We start from the raw sequence: 23,773 nt of genomic DNA, 5'->3' as shown, positions 1-23,773 counted from the left end.
AAATTGGCTGTAGGCCCTCAACAATCATTGGAAAATCTCCAAAAGGCCAGGATCAAGGTAGAGGCTCTGGTGGCTGCTCTTACAACTTCAGGGATGGTTTCACGAGAGAGGCAAGGAGATGTCAGTGTGGCTGTGGTGCTGCAGTGGCTGCTGATGGCTTCATAGTTCTGAGACTTAACTCCTTGTGCCACCAGGGAGGCCCCTATATCTAGGGCATTTTTAAAAACTGAGGTGAAATTAACCTAAAATCCAACATTTTAAAGTATACCATTTAGTCTCCTTTAGTGTATTTAAGCAACTACCATTTATGTCAACTTTCAAAATAATCTCATCATCCTAAAATGTACCCATTATACAATCAGGTACTCATTCTCTTCCTAGCTCTTGGGAACCATGAGGAACATTCACTTTCAAGTAACATTAAGGTATTTAAAAGATATAAAGCAGATATTTAAAGAAATATAGATTCTAGATGGCTGTACAATTACAATTGCTTCTAGTCACACAGAAAAAAGCACAAGCAATTTTTCAATCTCAAAAATAACATTTTATTAACCATTTTATGTACATTGATATTTAGTACTGAAAACTACTAAAACATATTCAGAATTCTCATATAGTCAGTGTTCACATGCTCATTTATGACAGATGAAAGTGACATAATAATAGTTATAGCTACATAAAAATATGTACAAAGATTCAAGACATGTTATTTGGCTTATAATGTGTAGATACTACACAAAAAAGAGTATGCAATTTTCAGAAAAGTAAAATATTACCAAAGTAATTTTTCTTAAAATTAAAAAATAAAATTCCTGATAATAGTAATTACCAATTTACAGTCAAAATTTAGACTAATTCAATATAGCCATGGTTAGACATAGGTTAAATTAACTATTTTGCATTTTAAAAATGTTTACAGTTAAATATACATTTGAGAACATTTTCTCAAAATTAATTAAGAATGGCTTCTTCATGTCCTTCCAGTTTCTGGAAACACACTAGAAAAAGTGAATATTGAACACCTGATTCTTTGGAAAGCTGTATCCCTAATACTGGGAAATTTCCTAAGGCCCCTCTCCCCCCAGTGATTAAACCATAATGGGAACTTCACAATGTACCAATATAAGTGAGAACAAATAGGGGGAAGTAATAAGCAGCTGTTTTACTGAAGGATATTACAATTACAAAGGAGGAGGTGATGTTAATGTGATTATAAAAAAGTTTTTTAACTATTCTTAGGGAATCAATTAGCCACTGATAATGACTGACCTTATGACCTCAAAAATAGTATCTCGCACATTATCATGGTGCTACCTCACAAGAAAATTTAGTTTCTTACAACTTTGATTTTATTTCCTTGACTTGAGAAGCAGCTTCCAATTCTGAGAATTACATTATATAATCATACATAGTTAAACATGCATTTGGAAAACAGTGATTGTAGTTTAAAGAAGAAGCAAGCATCCCATTTACTGAGACGTGTAACCAGGCTAAGAGAGCTTAGGGGTTGGCAAGCAAAGAGTGGGGGCAGTGCAAAGGCTCAGGCACAAATCTACTTATGCTCAATGAGAGGAAGGGCATGAGAAGTTGGGACTAGACAACCCAGAATGGTAATGGCATCTGGATGTGGAATTACTACAGTGGGTCAGAGACAGGCTTGTGCATCACCTATGGTGCAGGTGCTATGGGAACCAACCTGCAATATTAAATTAAGGACACAAATATCTCAAAGCACACATACTTACCCTCATATTAACAAAGCACAAGAGAGAGATTTGATTCTTTTAAAAAGTAAGCTAAAAAATTACAAGGTTTCTTCTTTCTTCATCTTAAAAACTAACCCAAGGAACAAATACTTAAAAATTCTAAGATTATCAATACACTTAAAAGGCACTTAAAACATTCCTCTCCAATCCAATTCAAAATACATTTCTGTCAACTAGATTCTGGGCTAGTTGCTAAAAAAAAAAAGCGCTTAATTTTGGTGCAATTTTTCTTATAACCCAGTGACGTTTACCATCTACAGGGCTGAAAGAGCCCCAACTTCCTGCCAACAACCTGAAAGTGCTTTTATTATAGAGACAGGAAGAGCACTAGTGATTTGCTCTTTCACTGACCACATCCTGTAATCGCTTAAGTAAAACATCATCATTTTCTTGACAGAGGCGTTTGGAAGGTGACTCTGTATCACCATCGATGGCTATTGCTCGCTTCTTGGTTCTCTGCTCACCCTGCCTTATCATGTTGTTGATATCTTTCAAACTCTGAAAAAATAGAGGACATGTATAGGTAAAAGGGGAGACAGAGGAAATAACAAATAACTAAGAGGTTTTCTTCTGCCCTATATACTCCATCTAGAGCTAAACACTGAAGGAAAGATTATTTTTTGAATGTATTCCAACCTAAAAAGGGTGATTAGACCTAATCTATTCAGGTGGTTTTAAAATTTGGATCTACCTATGACAGTAATTCTCAAGTGTGGCCATCAGACCAAATGCAGCAGATATCTAGGAACTCATCAGGTATGTAAACTCTTAAGCTTCACCCTACTCCTACTGAATTAGACACTTTGGGGATGGGATCCAATAATCTATGTTTTAATGATTTTTTTTAAGATTTATTTATTTATTTATTTAAAATAGAGGCATGTTTTATTTATTTATTTGTTTGGTTGTTTTATACATGCACTGGGTACAGTCAGAAGCGCGGGAGGGTGAGAGAATTCACCAGAGCCAGAGCGGGGAGCAGAGTAGGCAGAAGGACCGAAGTACACTGCTGAGCGGAGCAGCAGGCTGCAGGAGAGGTCTGCGCGCCATGTGGGACCCTCCTGCGGTGGCCGGGGAGCAGCCGGGATCGAACCGGCGCCGCAGAGGCCGCGGGCAGCTTCGCAACGCAGCACTCAACCACTGTGCCACCGGGGAGGCCCAAGATTTATTTATTAATGCATACAAGAGCTGGGGTACAGGCCAGAGATGTGGGGGACAGGGGTGTGTGTGTGTGAGAGGATTCACCAGGACAGAGTGGAGAGCAGAACAGGCAGACTGACTAAAATACACTGCTAAGGGGAGCAGCAGGAGAGATAGGAATGGTCTGCTTCACCATGTGGGTTGCTCTCTGGCCGGCTGGGGATAAAACTCGTGCTGCGGAGGCTGCGGATTGCTTCACAGTGCGGTGCTTAACCCCTTTCACCACCAGGGAGGCCCTGTTTTATTAATTCTTCCAGATGATTCTGATGCTCCCTTAAGTGTGAGATCTTCCTCCTTGAGCACTATTTTTTGAACTGTAATGTGCTCAATATGATCTAAGATCTTGTTAAAATGCAGATTCAGAGGCAATGGTGTGAAGTCTGACATTCTACATTTCTAGCATGTTCCCGGGTAATGCTGACATTGCTGGTTTATAAACCACTTTCTGAATAGCAAGGCCTTAGAGAAGTGGTTCCTGAGAGCCATGCATCACATCTGTCTAGGGAACTTGGCTACAAAGCTTTGTGATTCAGTAGGTCTGTGAGACAGGTATCTATGTTCAACAAGTCCCCCAGATGGTTCTGACCTATGGTTTCAAGATCACTGCCTTAGAAGTCAGTTGGTCCCACCTTAGATTTTATGTGAGAATCTATTCTAAACATCCTTTTAGGAAATCATCTATGAAGAGGAAATACAAATCTGTGAGGTAATGTATTAGTCAACTTTGTTTTCTAAGTGTATAGTGGAGACTTAACAGATGATTGTGGAATTTTATGAGGAACTAATGAGTTTAGGTGCTGCTACTGCCTTTGGTCTGAACTATAATCTGTCTCACTGCATTTTCTTCTAGTTGGTACTGTGTCTGAAGCTATACTGAACATCTCTGCTTGACAGCCCTTGAAATATCTGAAAATAGCAATCATGTCCCTGTCAGAGCATTATTCTACGGGAATAAAAATGGAGATAACTAGTGCTACCTCTGTAAATAAGGGCAGGCCTTTGTTTTCCATTTTTTCGCTATTATGGTTGCCATCTACCAAATGAATTTTTACTTCCGAAGCCTTTCTTAAAACTTAGTATCTCCTATGTCTGACCACTTGCAGGTAGTGCCTTACTAGTCCCTTTTCAAGATCATGCTTGAGCAAGAAAACACATTGTTCTCTTGCAGAGAACTCCCCAGTACTATGTCAACAGTAGCAATTAACTAGCTTAAATGAACACACTGCTCTTGATCACAGGAAACTTGCCATAGTAATTGTTCATATCTATTAGTGGTAACTTTTCAAAAAAAAAAGAACAAGAATAAAGATTACTAATTGGTAATATGAAATCCAATTTTTAACATATGTACATATGTTGTTATGGAGTGAAGTTTGTGTGTACGTTACCTTAGAAGGGCTGCCACTGAACTTGTACAGGAGCGCACTCTTTGGTGTAAGACCCGACCCGTTCTTGTGTGGAGAGACATAAATGGAGTGCTGCTGGGAAATGCGACGTGGTGAGCTTGGCTGTTGCTTAATATGTGGAAAAGGAGAGAGTGGTGGAGCTTCCATCTGAAATAACCGAAAGTTTTTTTAAGATAAAACATTTTCTTGCTTTTTTTGAATCCCACCATATTTTTATTCTTATTGGCATTTCCTACTTAGGAGGAGTCAGTTATATTGGAAGAGTTTATTTATTGCTCAAAGAAAAAAAAAAAAAAACAAAGAAATGGTCTACTACCCCTCCTGTTGCTACAGTTAAGAGGTAAACTATTTTCCTGGATATCTTTCAAGAAATCCTTTATAAAGTACTAAGAATTCTGGGCAAGATGCCAGGAATAAGTCCGCAACATAGGAACATTATGTCCATGTTCAGAAAATAAAGAATAATCAATGTCCTAACACATGCAGTAAGACTTTTTCTACACACAAATACCCACAACCAAAGCAGTAGCAGAGAGACAGAGAATTCTATGAGCCAGTAGGAATAGTCCAATATAAAATTAGTCTGTTAATAAAATGGTTAAGACTAATACAAAAGATTCAGAAATAGATGAGCAGGGACTGCACTTTTCTATACTATTTTGTACAATGTTTTTAGTCCAAGAATAAATAAAGATGGCTTTTTAATATTCATCAATTTCACTTAAAGATAACTTCAATTTGTTAATGATAGAGATATTCACAATATAGCACATGATAGGGGGGAGGTGGAACTGATGGAGTAGGATGAGCAGTCATGGCCCCTGAGGATACTCACAGACTATATTCCTTGAGCGAGACAAGGACAGAAATCCAGAGACAAACATATACACAGACATGGTTACTGGCTGGATGCAACTTATACTAAGTCCTTCTCTCTTTTTTAAGGTCCCTTTTTCTTATAAATAAAGTCTTGTATCCTGTGAACCAATCTCAGGTTATGTGCTGGTAATACTTTCACAGGCCTGCTGGTACTACCAGTTTTAGGGCCTGCATAAAAGTTTCTTAGTGTTGGGTCTCCCTGGTGGTGCAAGGGGTTGAATTTCAGCACTATGAAGCTATCAGCAACCACTGCAGCAGAAGTTCGACCCCTAGCTAGGGAGCTGACCCACAGGTGCAGCAGACCTCGCCTGTCTTGTCCGCTGCTCCCCTCAGCAGTGTGTTTCAGTCAGTCCACCTGTTCTGCTCCCCACTCTGTCTCTGGTGAATCCTTTCACCCCACCCCGTACCTCTGGCCTATACCCCAGCTCTTGGATGCATAGATAAATAAATTAAAAAAAAATTTCTTAATGTTGCCTCTATTAATGATTATTTCCTTTTTTCTTTATCTTAGACAATATAAATCTGAAACAAAAAAATTACCAGAATAAATTATTTTCATTTTTCCATGTTCTTACACATATGCATACATAGTTTCTAGCAACATAATCACAGTATGGATAAAATTTCGATGATTTCCTCTAGTCTCGGTTGTATCATATCCTTAATCACTCTGATTAAGTGATTTTTTTTTTTTAAAGATTTATTTATTTATTTATACAAGCACTGGGTACAGTCAGAAGCACGGGAGGGTGAGAGAATTCACCGGAGCCAGAGTGGGGAACAGAACAGGCAGAAGGACCGAAGTACACTGCTGAGGGGAGCAATGGGCGCAGCAGGAGAGGTCTGCGCACCATGTGGGACCCTCGCCTGGCGGCCGGGGATCGAACCAGCGCTGCAGAGGCTGCAGGCAGCTTCGCAATCCAGCGCTCAACTGCTGCGCCATTGGGGAGGCCCAATCACTCTGATTAATTACGAGTATATTTTCTTCTATATAAATCATCCATTAGGTTTTAAATCTGAAGCATTTATCTAGCAAAATAGACCCATAATAATCCAACTAAGGCTAAAATATTAATAAAGTAAAACATAAAACATACCCCATGGTCCTGATTTGACAAATCGTATTTCAATGCAAATGACTTCACTCTTCCTACATATACTGTATTGTAAAATTTGATAAGATCACCTCTTTCCTCTTTCACTGGTCCACTGGAACATTCAGGTGTCTTTGCAGCATCTTCCAAGTTTGCTGAAAGAATTCAGAGTTATATGTTTTAATATTTAAGTTGGTGATTTGAATTATGACTCTAAAATATAAAAAATTGCTTTATGTAAAACAATTTATGTTTTTATTTATTTTTTAAAGATTTATTTATTTATGCATATAAGAGCTGGGGTGTAGGCCAGAGATGCAGGGGTGGGGAGGTGAGAGGATTGACCAGGGACAGAGTGGGGAGCAGAACAGGCGGACTGACTGAAATACACAGCTGAGGGTAGCAGCTGGTGAGAGAGGAGAGATCTGCTGTGCCATGTAGGTCAGCTCTCTGGCCGGGGATCGAACTCAAGTGGCAGTGGCTGCTGATAGCTTCACAGTGCTGACACTTAACCCCTTGTGCCATTAGGGAGGCCCCAATTTATGTTTTTTGAAGATTCAGAAATTCACCTATATTACATATAATTAAATTGAAATCTAGAGAAATGCAGACATTAAACTTAAGGTAGGTGCTCCATTTCTCTAGATATTACGGCAGCAAGATTTTTTTGCAATTGTACCTTTTGAGCTCACTGTGACTGGTGGCCCTTAGAGGATTACAGTTTAGCTAAACTGAGCTCCAGATATGATTGGCAGAGGCAAACCTTGAGCTTCAGATAACAAAAGGGCCTGCAAATAATCATACTGATTTTTTGTGAAAGTTGGAAAGACTCTAAAAGGTAAAGCTTATCTTCATAAGTGGAAAGGAAGAAGAATGATGAATTGCTTGTGTTTATTTTCTGCAAATACTTGGCAGGTGACAGGTATTCAAAGAGTTTTATTTTCCCATGTACAAGAATCCTAATGTTCAGTTTATAGCTAGTGTCTCCCCTCTGGGCCTACACCCTAGTTCTTCTATGCATAAAAATTTAAAAAAAAAATTAAAAAAAAAAAAGGGCAAGAACTTATTTATAAATCAGAGTTATGTTGAGATATTATGGGCTTGACCAGTACAGCAATACTAAAACTTCAGAATTTTTAGACCATTCCAGTAACACTTAGGCAGTTTCTCATGACCTCAAAAAGGCAACACTATAAAAATGTGCTCAATTTTTGTCCACTGAGAGAATTTAACTGTTTTTGTGTTGTATGTTATGACCTAGCTTTCAATAATTGAAGAATTTTAAGGAATAAAGTCTTAGACAAATGAGTTTAGAAAAGGTCATTAGGGCTTCCCTGGTGGCGCAAGGGGTTTAGACGCGACCTATGAAGCTATTTGCAGCCACTACAGCATGAGTTCGATCCCTGGCCAGGGAGCTACACACATAGCACAGCAGACCTTTCCGGACTAGCCTGCTGCTCCCCTCAGCAGTGTATTTCAATCTGACTGTTTTGCTCCCCACTCTGGTAAATGCTCTCACCCCCACCTCTGGCCTGTACCCCAGTTCTTGTATGCATAAATAAATAAATCTTTAAAAAAAGGACATTAAAAAATTACTAATTAATAATACCTTTTGGCGCCTTAATTAATAAGGGCCTTTTGGCGCAAGGGTTGTTAAGTCTCAGCACTAACAAGCTATCAGCAGCCACGGCAGCACAAGTTCGATCCCTGGCCAGGGAGCTAGCCCACATGGTGCAGCAGACCTCTCCTGTCTCACCTGCTGCTCCCATCAGCAGTATATTTCAGTCAGTCTGCCTGTTCTGCTCCCCACTCTGTCTCTGGTCAATCCTCTAGCCTATACCCTAGCTCTCTCTTTTTTTTTTTTTTAAAAGATTAATTTATTTATGCATACAAGAACTGGGGTACAGGGCAGAGGTGCGGGGGGTGGTGTGAAAGGATTTACCCAGAAACAGAGTGAGGAACAGAACAGGAAGCCTGACTGAAATACACTGCTGAGAGAAGCAGCGGGTGAGACAGGAGAGGTCTGCTGTGCCATGTGGGCAGCTCCCTGGCCGCCCGGGGATTGAATTTGTGCTGCAGAGGCTGCGAACAGCTTTACAGTGCTGTGCTTAACCTCTTGCGCTACCAGGGAGGCCCCAACCTAGCTCTTGTATGTATAAATAAATCTTTGAAAAAAATGAATGCCAATGTGGGGTGTCTACTAACACAACAATGAACAATGTATTGTCCATGAGTAGTGAGCTGGGTTTTAATCAGAAAGCTCATTCTCTACAGGCTACTGTAAGGGTTACTGTTAGGCAGATCTCAATGACCAATGCTGTGCTAATTAACATACTCAAAGTCAGAAATGATTTTTTATCAATGAAAATAGCGACCATTTATTAATTATACATAATGCTAAAAATTGGCTTATGTTGGAGAAATTAGAAGAATTTAAAATATGATTTTGGTTAAAATATCTGAGACTAACTAACCATAATAGCATAAAAGAGAGAACCAATGAGGTCTTTGGGGCTTACTATCATGGAAGATGCCCAGCCCTAAACTCTGATGCATATTGTTTGATCCTGGCTTTAAGGTTAAGATAATCCTATATATAGAAATCTTGGAATCTGCCTTGAGTGAACCTTTATGTTAGGTTGGAAAGACTACTGGGATTTTGAGCTACCTGCTCAGGGTCCATAAACTGTGCAGTTTTTAAAATAGTATTGTTTTATACATTGTTTATCTATTTTCTATAAAACCAGAATTGTTCTTCTCAAGGTGATTGTCTTAGGTGTGTATATATCTGGGTTAGAGCAACTAGCTATAGCTCCAGGAACCAGAATATGTGTTATCTGAACAGACTTTTAAAAGAATTGAATTTGGCCTATATATCCTTAAATGAGGTCAGACTCTAGAAGATTATTATTATTTTAAAACAATGTTTTTGTTTTTTTTTTTAAAGATTTATTTATGTCTACAAGAACTAGAGTACAGGCCAGAGGTGTGGGGGTTGAGAGAAAGTACCAGAGACAGAGTAGGGAGCATAACAGGTAGATCAACTGAGATACACAGCTGAGGGGGGCAGTGGGCGAGACAGGAGATGTCTGCTGTGCCATGTGGGTTAGTTCCCTGGCCAAGGATCGAACTTGTGCTACAGTGGCTGTAGACAGCTTCATAGAATTAACCCCTTGTGCCATCAAGGAGGCCATCTAGGAGATTATTATTAAAGGATTTTGGGGGTAAGATCTTAAGTTCAGGTCCCAGTGGATACCATAATGATAATGGATATTTATGTAATTTTATAATGTCTTTGAACAGGGGAGGGACTAGCATAAGGGACAATGGCAATGGCTCATGGGTGAGGTGCTGATGGGAGATTTATGGGGACTACACCTGAGGCGAGAAATCAAATATTGTACAAAAATGAACAACAATGTTAGAAAATTAAAAAAAATAAATTAAAAAAATGACTTTGATACAGTCAGTTTTCCCTAGGAATTTATCCTAATTATGTGGACCAAAGATTACGCTACATGGATGTTCCTCATAAAGTTGTGTATAATTGGAAGCAGCCGAAGTGTCCCACACTGTGGAATTAAGTAAAACATGGTACATACATACATACATACTGAGTAACAGAAAGATGAGATAAGAACAAGAGGAGGAGATAGGCAGAAGAGGCATTTTCAGGCCTCCCTGGTGGCACAGGGGTTAAAGTCTCAGTGCTATCAAGTTATCACCAACCATTGAGGCACGAGTTCAATACCAGGCCAGGGAGCTAACATGGTACGCAGACCTCTGTCTCATCCACTGCTCCCCTCAGCAGTGGATTTCAGTCAGTCTACCTGTTCTGTTCCCGACTCTTTCTCTGGTGGATCCTCTCACCCCTCCTCCCTGCACCTCTGGCCTACGCTCCAGTGCTTGTAGGCATAAATAAATAAAAATAAATCATTAAAAAAAAAAGAGGCATTTTCAAAACTTACCAACATAAGAATACTATTTGGTTTTTCTTTCTTCAAAAAATAATAATTAGTGCCTAAACTTTTAGTATGATGGTAGCAACTGGGTGGCAGCCTTGCTGGTAGTGACAGAATAGTTATAGAATAGTTTCATAATTGTCTCCCCAAGCAGATCACTGACTACCTTACTTTCCCTGTCATTCAGATTTATGTGTTTTATTAATGTAAGTAGACCAGGAAATTGCTAAAACACAGTTAAACGGGACAAATTAATTACTGCAGTACAGAATTTCTTTGGAGGGAGGTACTGACCCATATGTTTCTCCAACTTACTTCTTTCCAAAATACAAATGTATTATCCAACCTTACCTACCTCTCTGACTTCATATTACCTGGTAGCCACTTTGTTTGTACAGTATAATCAAAGTTATGTTACACATGATTGTTAAATTGGGCAACTTACCACAATCTGTCATGTCAAAATCACTATGTGTGTTTTTATTGTATGCCATAACTTCTCTTGGAATACTTTTCAATAGCACACTTCTATAGACCTAAAGGACAGTGAGGGAAATAAAGAACTGCTGAGTACAAAGAGGCATAGGTAAAGAAAACCCAAATAGGGAGACTAAACTATCAAGTCAATTAAAAAGCATTTGTATGGGTGATATCAAGGGTAAAATGTTACTGGACTGGGAAATGCAGAAGAGGGATACACAAACAGGACTAACTATCTAAAATACGCCATTGTTGAAGTCTGTAGAATAGAAGAATTAAGTATATAAGTAGCATCAAACTTTGATGAGCAGGTTTTGCCAAATAAAAGCAACTTCAAAGGTCTGAATCTGTTCTTCCTTCCTTTTATTTCCTTACATGAAGAGTCATTTAATGTCATTGGGGTTTATTTTCCTGCTCCTATCCTATCCCCATCTCCTTTCAGGTGACCACATGAAAATCTGTCACCCTCTCTATTCCTAAATGTTCTCCTACTTCCAAGATAGCTCAAAGCATAATCCATTCACCCTCATTCTATAAGTATTCATACTGAGAAGATATTTAAGAAGTTGTCAGTTGGCTCATTTTTGACCCATATTAATTTTATTTTAATCATCTTTAGGAACAATGTGGACATCTCTAGGCTCTGCTTTTGAGGGTTTTTCTGAAGAGGCCCTGATATTCTTTGATGGATATAACAAACATCTAACCTGGCTTTTCTAATATCTCTAGATCACTATTAGTGAATTTTAGGGCTTAAGTAAAGAAATGAAAACTATTTGGGGGGCTCTCTTAGAAGGGCATATAACTGTCCGTACTGGGCCTGGTATCTGAGCCAATACATCTCTTCTTGTCTACGATGGCAGATCACTGGAGCCAGAGAAGAGCCCATTATGCTCCCTTGGTGCAGAGCAGCCAGGCTCTTGAATGGCCAAAGTCTTAAGATAACCTAACCCTGTGTTCTTCAGCTACGGCAGTAACAATAACATAGAGTTAGCAGTCATTAATTCATACTTTATGTCCTGTCATTATGCTAACATTCTGCACTTCCATTACTAAAAGACTGTACAGGATTCTCACTATGGCTATTATAACATTATCAGAAATGCTTGACACCTATTCAAAAATGTAGACAAGGTTTTCAGCAGATGGCAAAAGAAGCTGTACTTAAGTTGACAAATCCTCAAATTTTACTGGATTTAAGCATCATCAGCAAATCAAAACTTATATAATCAAAAAATATTATCATAGGTATTTTTCACTAGACTTTCTAATGAAAAATGATCCACTTAACAAATGAATAAATGGGAGAATTATATGCAAATATATGTGTGAGTCAGATGGCCATATTTCCTGGCTTCTACTCATTCTATCATTTAATGAAATTGTCCAGAGTTTAAAGGCATCCATTAAGCAAAAAAATCTGAAGTACACTAACACTATGAAAGAAGTTTACCTTTTATATGGCTTGTCAGCAGAAAAATAATACAAATCTATTTTTGGACAGGAGGAAAAATAATGTAACTCACATGACTGTTAGCTTGAGGCTGGTTCCTATAACTTTTCATTATTTCTTGGAAAGTTCTTTCTTCTTTTGTTACCTAGGGAAAATAAAAACTGCATTTATAAAATGCTTTTAACAGAAAAATTGTTCTGAATGAAAACTTCAATTTAAGTTAGCATTGAGAGCAGTCTTGCAGAGAGCCATTAACCCCAGGCCAGTTCATGACTAAAAACCACTACCATTTATGATTTTCACTACCTTTAAAGTTCAGGTTTTATGGCCTATGGGGACTCAGCTAATAGTTTCATTAATCAAAAAGCACTGACATTGCTATGGCAGAACTCAACTGAAAATGCATTTCCTTATAAAAAGAATGATTCATGAACTCAAGATCTGCTAAATCCCCTGCAAGTCTCAGGTTTTATTAGTTTTTAAATACTTATTTAAAAGTAAAGTAAATTGGGCCTCCCCGGTGGCGCAGCGGTTGAGCGCTGGGTTGCAAAGCTGCCCGCAGCCCATGCAGCGCCCGTTCGATCCCTGGCTGCTCCCTGGCCACTGGAGGAGGGTCCCACATGGCGCGCAGACCTCTCCTGCCGCCCGTTGCTCCCCTCAGCAGTGTACTTCGGTCCTTCTGCCTGCTCTGCTCCCTGCTCTGGCTCTGGTGAATTCTCTCACCCTCCCGTGCTTCTAACTGTACCCAGTGCTTGTATAAATATTTTTTTTTTAAAGATCTATCTATCTATCTATCTATCTATCTATCTATCTATCTATCTATCTATCTATCTATCTATCTATCTATCTATTTATACATACAAGCACTGGGTACAGCCAGAAGCGTGGGAGGGTGAGAGAATTCACCAGAGCCAGAGCGGGGAGCAGAGTAGGCAGAAAGACCGAAGCACACTGCTGAGGGGAGCAGCGGGCGGCAGGAGAGGTCTGCGCGCCATGTGGGACCCTCCTCTGGTGGCCGGGGAGCAGCCAGGGATCGAACCGGCGCTGCAGAGGCTGCGGGCAGCTTTGCAACCCAGCGCTCAACCGCTGCGGCACCGGGGAGCAGCCGGGGATCGAACCGGCGTGTGCAGCTTCACAACCCAGCGCTCAACCGCTGCGCCACCGGGGAGGCCCGTGCTTGTATAAATAAATAAACAAATAAACAAATAGATAAATAAATCTTTAAAAAAAATGAAAGTAAGGAGAGAAAATGTCTTGTGGTGATTCACAATAAAACTGAGCAGTTATTATAGGATTATGCTTTTAACACTTCAAATACTTAGATAAAAAGTCACAGTTGTGGCCAAAAGGGAGAAAATGAATTAGAGATCCATAAAGGAATTCCTTCTGGTCTATTTGTTTTAATAAAGTTCACTTTAATTAATCCTTTCCTCTGTTTCACTGTCCATTAGCACTAAACATGTTTTCCATAATGATGAGCTAGAAATGACAAAGCCTGAAGTCTCACAGTTCTCTGGAAAATATAGAAGATATTAATAACACTTATTATTACCTATTTTGTTTTGTGATTTTAAAGAAATATTTTAAGAGAAGAGTCACAAAGGAGTTTGAAAACATGTTCTCTGTCTCAAAGAGTTTTAAAAGTTAGGTTTTAATAACTGTATGTCTATTAGGACAGCCAATGTGGCAATATAATCCCAGATGATGTCAGATATCAGTTTTAAAAAACAAATTATAGCAATTAAAACATGTTATAGCAATTAGATAGTAAAATGTTCTTCTAAGAGCAATAAGTCACCAGCAATAAGTCACTGGAAATCAGTCTAGATGTCATTTTATATCAGATTATGAATCAGAAGATTCTAGATTTCCACTTATTATGCAACTTTGGCCAAGTTACTTTTACCTCTGAGCCTCAGGTATTCACCTACAATGCAATGACAATTTTATTTTAAATTACCAGACTAGAGGTGTCGCAGGGGTCAGGGTGGAACTGTTGTTATTAACATTATGTGGTGAGCTATTTTACTACAAATAGTCTCTAAGATCTTTTCCGTATTTTTATAGCCAATGTATTATTCTTATGAAGTGGGAAAACTGATCATTACAAATGGAGAATCTAGTGAATAGATACAGTTGCTGGAATTTACTACTTAACTAACAATGGTGGGCATAGCTGGCTGTTGACATTTAAAGCAAATTAACAATCAAGTGCAACATATTCTTCACCTCATATTTCAAATATAATCAACTAGGACAAAGACCTTCTCCCAACTTATACATACCTTTGCCATAATGTAAAAGGCACAAAGAAGTAGCTGATCCAAATGTCTGTCTTTCATTAGATCAGAGCAGTGAACTAAAGTGAATTCAAAACATGTCCATATCTTCCTTCGTAACTCATTTGAAACATCCAGTTTTAAACATAAGTCACGTAAGCGTACACTTGCCAAATGATAGACCTAAGATGGAAGACAGCACAATGATGCAAAAAACTGATACTTGATTTCTCAAATTTGTTTTAATGTGGGTTTCCAGGCCAACATTAACAAACATTTAGGCTGTTGATATATTAAATTACATAAAAATTTCTATTCTGTAGTACTAGAGTACTATACTGTTATAGCAAAATATAGATTAAGGCAATTTTTTTTAAAGATTTATTTATTTATGCATACAAGAGCTGGGGTATAGGCCAGAGATGCAGGGGGTGACAGGATTCACCAGAGACAGAGTAGGGAACAGAACAGGCAGAATGACTGAAATACACTACAGAGGGGAGCAGCAGGCGAGAGAGGAGAGGTCTGCTGCGCCATGTGGGTTGCTCCCTGGCAGGCCAGGAATCGAACTAGTGCTGCAGAGGCTGTAGATTGCTTCACAGTATGGTGCTTAACCCCTTGCGCCACCAGGAAGACCCAAAGCAATTTTTTTTTGACAAACCACCTCAAAACTTCTTTATGAAAAGATGTTATCTGCTATTCTGTACTGCCAATTGTGCAATGTAAGAAACAGTAAAAAACAGGATTTAGCTACATCAACACCATTATGAATACATAATTTTTCAAATGTTCAGAAATTTTTGTTTTAGCTCAGGTAAGAGTGCCCAAAAGGCTAAAATTTCAGGTAATAAAGAACTAAAATGTCTGACTCCAAAAATGACTCAGTAAGTGAAATTACTTAAACAATTTCCCTTATATTCTACATTGTTTTTAAGAATACATGAAAAATTAAAGTAAATGATACTTAAGTTTTTGTTTTGGTTGTTTTGAAGTACATCAGAGTAAATTCTGATCAATGTCCTGAAACTTTTACATATACACAAATATATGAATTACTACTAATGCAAATGCCCCAAAGGTCCTGCAAAATTTTAAAAGGTTTTTTAACTATTCAAGGACTACTGCATTTTACTGTTTTAAGAACTGGTAACCCTGGTGTGGTAATACTAACCCAGACTATGCTGTTTAAGTCTGTAAATTTAAATGTTCAGGAGGAAAAATTAAAAAGGCATCACTTACAGAGAAGTATCTTTGGCAGGGAAAAAAAGTCCACAAATTAGGTATAAAAACAAGTGTAAGCTATTCAGTAGCTTATATTGGCTAGAGAGACACGTGGTTGACTCTAAAACCACCAGTGATTCATTTTACAGTGAACCAATTTTCTACATCCAATTCTTTGTTTCAGGTCTAGCTGGCCAAACAATAAACAGGAAACAGTGGGAAAGATGCTAAAACTTTACATTTGTGATGAAAGATAAAAGATACAGGTCTAGTTAGAAAGATTAAAAATGTGTAAATAATATTTATATAATGTAATTAAGTAATACATGTTAATTGTTGTTTACAGAGCTAATCTAATACCTTAAAGATACACATACTCTGGAAAACTTTTGACTCTAACAAGAAATTCATTAGACCATTAACTCACTATTATAAAATTATAGTAAATTCTATTCAGGCAAAGAATGCTACTATCACACTAAATACAGAATGGATAATAGCTGCACTGATTCAAGGCATGGCTATATGAAATTTTTATAGACTTTACAATTCTCTTAACATAAAATTTTTTCTACCTTCTAATCTATCTATCAATTCTTTGTTGATATATGGGCTACAATTAAATGGAAGGAAAAGGACAAAATAGATTCTGAAATAGAGAATTGAAAATTCAGAAATACTTATCTTTATCAATCTTAGAATCATTATCAAATGTAGTACACTTTGCCATTTTTTTTAAAAAATGATTTATTTATTTATTTATACAAGCACTGGGTACAGTCAGAAGCGCAGGAGGGTGAGAGAATTCACCAGAGCCAGAGTGGGGAACAGAACAGGCAGACCGATGAAATACACTGCTGAGGGGAGCAGCAGGTGCGGCAGGAGAGGGTGTGCGCCATGTGGGACCCTTGCCAGTGGCCGGGGATCAAACCGGTGCTGCAGAGGCTGCGGGCAGCTTTGCAGCCCAGCTCTCAACCACTGCGCCACCAGGGGAGGCCCACGCCTTGCCATTTTGAAAGTTAAAATAGGAAATAAATGGGGAAGATGCTACATTTTGGAGTTGACTTAAAACAGTCCTTAGGCATAAGAGGTGGGCAGAGTTGAGGAACAGAGTAAAGAAGGCAACGGGAAGTGAAAGAAAATGCAAGGTCTCTCAAGAATTGTCATGAAAGAGGTGAGAGGAAGTAAATTTGCATATTGGAATGGACAATGATTTCTTGCATATGAGCCCAAAAATACAAAGCAAGAAAGCCGAGCATACACAAATTGGTTTTCATCAAATTAAAAACTTGTTCCCACAAAGGAAGCTATCAAAATAGTGAAAAGTCGATCCATAGAAGGGGAGAAAATATTTGCAAATCATGTGTCTGATAAGTAATAGAATAAATAAAGGACTTCTACAACTCAGCAACAAAAGCAAATGAAAAATGGGCAACGGACTTGAATAAGCATTTCTTTGAGGAAGATACACATACAAATGGCCAACAAGCACATGAAAAGATGCTCAAAATCACCATTAGAGAAACGCAAATCAAAGCTTTAAAATATCACTTCATACTTATTAGGATGTCTATTATAAAAAATATAAAATATTACAAATAACACCAAGGATGTAGAGAACTTGGAAACCCTGTGCATTGCTGATGAGAATGTAAAATGGTGTGGCCACTGTGGAAAATGTGACAGTATCTCAAAAAATTAAATTTAGACCTACTACTCCATTTCTGATAATATAGACCCAAAAGAACTGAAAGCACAGACTTGTATAGGTAAGTACCCACCAATGTTCATAGCAGCATTATTCACAGTAACAAAAAGGTAGATACAAAATAAATGTCCCTTTTACAGATGAGGGGATAGACAAAGGATAAAGGAAATTCTGACACAAGCTACAAGATGGGTGAACCTTAAAGACATTATGCCAAGTGGAATAAGCCTGTCACAAATATTGTATGATTTTATTTATGAGGTTCTCAGAGCAGTCATATTCATATAGACAGAAAATAGAATGGCTGTTACCAAGCACCTACAGGAAGGAGAGGAATGGGAGTTGTTCAATGGGTAGTTTTAGTTTAGAAAGATGACAGATGGTGGTGAAAGCTGCACAACAATGTAAATGTACTTAATGACATATCTGTACAAAAACTGGTTAAAATGACTAACCTTTTGTTATATATTTTGCCACACACACAGAGCAGCTAAAGCTGCCCTTTGTTACTCAATCTTTCTTGCACTGATCAAATGGGATTTTTTTAGATACTATAAAAATACATACCTTTCTATAAAACAGTGCTAAGGACCCAGTTCTCTTTGGTTTGTTTATACCAGCTGGATATATGTCTTGTGCCTTAGTCAGATGGGTATGTTTTGGAGAAACATCAATTAACGATTCAGCTGTAAGTGATACAGGACTGTTGACTTTGGGATCCTGAGTTGTATTCATAGAAAGCGGTATCAGTGTGATCTCTCCAGCATCATTTGCAATACCTGAATGTACAAGCAAGATTCTTACTCTTAGAAATAAACTGCATGTGCTCCAGAAAAGCAGCAATTATTTCTTTCTCTGTGTATATGCGTAGGAATATATTAGAAAAGGAAAGAAGAACCACAAACACAGTAATTCTAGGCTGTGATATTCTTTTTCTATTTCTGTAGTGGAAACAACAATATTGTCTTTTCTTGAATTCTTAAAGAGATGTTTTTAATCAACAAACAAGAATTTTGCCCAAAACACTTATAAGGTCAGATATAAAATAAATTCTAACAAAGAGGTCAGTAAGTACATAAAACATGAAAATTCAAAAACCAGCATAGATTAAAAAAAAAATCTATAGATTTATAGAATCCAGAGGATTTTAGGGAAGTGAAACTATTTTGTGCAATACTTTATGTACAATACATTAATGGTGGATATGTATCATCAGATATCTGTAGAATCTGTAGACTGTACAATAACAGTAGTCAACTTTAATGCAAACTATGGACTTGGAGTTATAATGCCATATCAATGTAGGTTCATCAACTGTAACAAATATACCAATTCTCATGTTAATGATGCAGGGGGCTGTGTGTCTGGGCAAAGGGTACATGGGAAATCTCTGTACCTTCCATTCAATTTGCTGTGAACCTATAACTGCTCTAAAAAATAAAAAATTTTATAGGTTGAAGAAAGACAACATGATCCAGTCTAGTAAGACATTTCTTAAATTTTTTTATCCAACTCAAAAAATATAGAAAAATGCATTAAAATGTTACCGTGCAATGGGACTGTAACTTTATGTTCTGTTGTCCCTGTTACTATGGCTGTGGCCATTGTTAGAAGACTCTGCCCGGGTGAAATTGATATATTTTCCGCAGTAATGCTTGAAGAAGGAGCAATTTTCAATTTTGTTCCTTCTGTTATAAATTTATCCAGAAGCATTTCCTTTGGAGGGTCTTCCCCAAAAAGTCTTCTTTTAGCACTTCCCGCAGTAGGAGAACTGTAACGTTCATGGACAGAAATTGGAGACAGTGGCTGCATATCTAATAAAAAGAAAAATAAATTTAAAAGTTTGCTGTATATTACAATAAAGCAGGCTTCTCATTCATTTAACAGATAAGATATTATGCTAGGCACTAGGCATCCTGCAGTGAATAATATGGCCTCTGTCCTCATAGCATATCAAGTCTAGTAAAAAAAAGAGACATGAAATTAATTCATTACAATAAAATGTGAAAATTATGATAGCTCACTTTTTTGGTTCTTGAACCTCTGCCTATGTTAATGGAGCAAAATATCAAGGTAAAATAGAAAATGAAAGATAGAATGAAATCATCACTACATTTATTTTTATTTTTATTTTTTTTGGTTTTTTTTATTTATTTATTTATTTGTTTGTTTGTTTTGTTTATACATGCACTGGGTACAGTCAGAAGCGCGGGAGGATGAGAGAATTCACCAGAGCCAGAGCAGGGAGCAGAGCAGGCAGAAGGACTGAGGTACACTGCTGAGGGGAGCAGCGGGCGGCAGGGGAGGTCTGCGCGCCATGTGGGACCCTCCTCTGGTGGCCGGGGAACAGCTGGGGATCGAACCAGCGCCGCAGAGGCCGCGGGCAGCTTTGCAACCCAGCGCTCAACCGCTGTGCCACCTGGGAGGCCCAGATCATCACTACATTTAATAAGTACTCCAGTTAGCTTGTTTCCCCATCTTATCTAATAAATAACAGCTCAGAAGGGAAAAAAAAAAAATCAGTGATCTGGTTCATAATTTTGCTTCCTCCACCCCCTCTTATCCCCCTTCAAGAAGTTTAAGGTGGTAGCTATGGTTTTCTGATTTAGTAGATATGGGATTATCTTTTATAAGTCTACTAGACGAAGATGAGTAAAGGTGATATGACTCTGCTTAATTTGCTTTAATATGAGAGTAGACAGTAGTGTGTTGATTAAAAAAAAATAAAAGGGGCCTCCCCGGTGGCGCAGCGATTGAGCGCTGGGCTGCAAAGCTGTCCGCAGCCTCTGCAGCGCCGGCTCGATCCCCGGCTGCTGGTGAGGGTCCCACATGGAGCACAGACCTCGCCTGCCGCCCGCTGATCCCCTCAGCAGTGTATTTCATCAGTCTGCCTGTTCTGTTCCCCACTCTGGCTCTGGTGAATCCTCTCACCCTCCCGCGCTTCTGACTGTACCCAGTGCTTGTATAAATAAATTAGAAAAAAAAAAAAAAAGGTATGAATGATGTTTTCCTATAGAGCTATCCATCTGCTAGAGCTGACCTCTTTTCCCTCTCCACTAAGTACAAGAATTCCCCTGGACTCTTGCAACCCTCTATCTTTACCCACAATTCTTCCTCACTTGCATTCTGTCTTTTTATTTTTAAGATTTATTTTATGTATTTATGCATACAAGAGCTGGGTTATAGGCCAGAGGGTGGGGGGTGTGGTGGTGAGAGGATTCACCAGAGATAGAGCAGGGAGCAGAACAGGCGGGTTGAATGAAATACACTGCTGAGGGGAGCAGCAGGTGAGACAGGAAAAGTCTGCTGTGCCAGGGATCGAACTCTTGCTGCAGTGGCTGCTGATAGCTTTGAGTGCTAAGACTTAACCCCTTGCATCAGGGAGGCCCACACACATATCTTAACATATATATATTTGTGTGTGTTTGTGTGGGGGGGCTGTGTGAGTGTGTATGTATGCTTTCAAAGTTAAAGCATTTCACTATTTTTACATTTGCTAGATAATTACAGTCATGTAGTATGTTTTCAAAACATGCTTAAATAGTACAAAATTTACCTCTGGCAATCATTTTAGAGTTCTCTGTATTACTGAGGTAACAGTCATGGTATAAGAAAAATCTCCAGAATTCTGGGGGTTATTAAAACAGCTATCTTCCCATTTTCACTAAAAAAAAAAAAAGTAAATTACTTCAGTAGCTTCTGTTACCCCTTAACAGGCATCTACCTGGATGCTTTTTATCTAAAAATGCAAGGCAGTTCTTGAATCTGTCTGTGATGGATGTTCAAACATTCCAAGTAAGGACTGATATTACAGCCATGAAGTTAGCTGCAAACACCCTGGAATGATCTTTTCCTACCAGAGTATTGGAAAATCTACACTGGAACTCAATAAAAATTTAATAAATATACAAATTAATAAATTGTATTTTTTCTGCCAGAGTAAAAGTTTAATACTATTGTTTTCTAAGGATTTTCTATTATTTGCCTCTCTTGCCTGAGCTCCTATAAGAAAATAACATTTTCTTCTTTAAAAAAAACAAAACAAAACATATGCCCTGAAAATTCACAGCAGCATTATTTGTAATAGCTAACAAGTGGAAGTAATCCAAATGTCCATAGACTAATGAATGAAAAAGCAGTATGTGGCATGCGTATGTGGCATGCGTATTATTTCATATAATGAAATAATAATCAAGAATGAAATGCTGATACACACTACAATACACAGATGTACCTTGAAAATAAGCTAACTGAAAGAAGCCAATCACAAATGCCATATAATATGATTCCATTTTCAAGCAATGTCCACAAATAGGCAAATCCATAGACAGGAAGTAGATTAGCAATTCAGATACTTGGGGAGGGGTAAAACAGACAGTGAACTACTGCTATAAGATTGGGTTTCCTTTTGGGGTGATAAAAATGTTCTGGAATTATGGGATCTCCCTGGTGGTGCAAGGGGTTGAGACACAGCACTGTGAAGCTATACACAGCCACTGCACCAAGAGTTTGATCCCAGGCCAGGGAAGTGACCCACGCCCTTTTCTGGAATTAGATAACAGTGATAGTTGTATTGCCTTGTGAATATACTTAAAACCACTAAATTGTACACTTCAGAGTGAATCTAATGATATGTGAATTATACCCTAATTAAAAAAGAAAATGTAAACTATACCAAAAGAAATATAATGAGGAAAGCAACACTCATTCAAAATCCAACCACCGGGAGAGAATTACCTTTTATTTTTATTTTTTAAAGATTTATTTATTTATGCATACAAGAGCTGGGGTGTAGGCCAGAGGTGCAGAGGGTAAGAGGATTCACCAGAGACAGAGTGGGGGAGCAGAACAGGCAGCTTGATTGAAAAACACTGCTGAGGGGAGCAGGGGGGAGGCAGGAGAGGTCTGCTAACCATGTGGGTCATCTCCCTGGCTGGGATAAAACTGGTGCTGCAGCAGCTGTGGAGAGCTTAATCCCTTGCACCACTAGGGAGGTCTGAGAGTTCCCTTTTTGTAATCATTCTTCATGATCTCAGTTCTCAGATCTCTTGCTAGGCATATACACATATATATGCAATAGATACATAGAAATTATAGTCACTGACATGCACACAGAGTTCACACTTTGTGCAGTTCCAATATGCATGAATTTCAGTAACTGCAGTTTAAATTAAACAGCCCTAACAAATCAGTTCAAATTTCAATTGCTATGGTATATAAACCAAGTAACTACAAAAACTACAAACTTTAGTTCTCAAATCATTATCTGCATCATAATGTGAATCACGATCAGTGATCAATCAATCATGTCATTTCTTTTAAAGTCTGGACAGGGCAACCCAAAGTTGGTCAGGATACATCAATTATTCAATTCATGCAGACAGCAAAGCATATTGTTATGTTGCCTCCTGTCTCTGTGATAAATCCATGTGACATTTCACAAAACCAGATATAAATGAGAGGAAATTGTCAATAAAAAAAATGAAAGTGCAACAAAGAAATGGAAAGTAATAATGTTAAAAGTGAAATTAAATGTGTCAATGAAGTTCTAGAATAAACAGGTTACCATAGAAATACTGAAAATGCTGCTATTAAAGAAATTAAATACGCAGTCAGGTGAAGTTCAAGAAAATGAAACTTGACTACACTATGTAAGTTGTTACGATGAAAAGGATGAAGATGACCAACATGAAAAAGCTTAACATTAAAGGAACTTTCTGAGATACTTTAAAGCACTGAGAGCACAAAGGATAAAATGTTGGAAATTGATCTAGACTTGGAAAGGAACACAACAAAAAAGATACTCACTCAGTATTATAAATCACACAAGAAGGCAACAAGCAGCGTAAGCTATTTGTAAGTTTTTAAAAAAATGAAACACCTTCATTCTTGGTCCTCCCTGGTGGGGCAAGGGTTAAAGTCTCAGCACTACCAAGCTACTGCCAGCCTCAGAGACATGTGTTCAATCCCAGGCCAGGGAGCTGACCCACATGGCGCAGCAGACCTCCCTGTCTTGCCTGCTGCTCCCCTCAGCAGTGTATTTTGGTGGATCTACCTGTTCTGCTCCCCACTCTTTCTCTGATGGATCCTCTCACCCCCACACCTCTGGCCTGTACCCCAGTTCTTGTATGCATAAATAAATAAATCTTTAAAAAAAAAATAGCTTCCCATTAGCCTTAGAAAAGATTGTGCATGTTCATTAAATAGTGAAAATACTGTATTTCCACAATAGATTAATAATCTATTTAAAAAAGGTACAGTTAAAAAGCCAGAGTGGAAATTTTATTACTTTAATATTAAAAAGTATACAGTGAATCACACA

General features: G+C 38.2%; 1 protein-coding gene across 2 annotated transcripts in view; it reads right to left on the bottom strand.

The window, feature by feature from the left end:
* Positions 1-510: 510 nt before the first annotated feature.
* RBL1 (RB transcriptional corepressor like 1) overlaps positions 511-23,773 on the bottom strand; it is a 65,672-nt gene continuing 42,409 nt past the window's right edge. The window contains exons 15-22 of one of the 2 annotated variants that reach the window (XM_037495431.2): positions 18,999-19,265; positions 18,019-18,230; positions 14,529-14,705; positions 12,317-12,388; positions 10,756-10,846; positions 6,352-6,503; positions 4,358-4,522; positions 511-2,267 (exon numbers count right to left, since the gene is read on the bottom strand). In XM_037495431.2, coding sequence (XP_037351328.1) covers positions 2,097-2,267; positions 4,358-4,522; positions 6,352-6,503; positions 10,756-10,846; positions 12,317-12,388; positions 14,529-14,705; positions 18,019-18,230; positions 18,999-19,265 — 1,307 coding nt within the window. In that variant the 3' untranslated portion in view covers positions 511-2,096. The remainder of the gene's footprint in view (positions 2,268-4,357; positions 4,523-6,351; positions 6,504-10,755; positions 10,847-12,316; positions 12,389-14,528; positions 14,706-18,018; positions 18,231-18,998; positions 19,266-23,773) is intronic. The other variant, XM_054696662.1, reaches the window with a different exon arrangement.

Source organism: Talpa occidentalis, unplaced genomic scaffold (genome assembly GCF_014898055.3).
Source record: "Talpa occidentalis isolate TD23 unplaced genomic scaffold, MPIMG_talOcc4v2.1 talOcc4.10, whole genome shotgun sequence".
Lineage (NCBI taxonomy): Eukaryota > Metazoa > Chordata > Mammalia > Eulipotyphla > Talpidae > Talpa > Talpa occidentalis.
The sequence above is the reverse complement of the archived record's forward strand: the minus strand, read 5'-3'. Positions and strand labels throughout refer to the sequence as shown.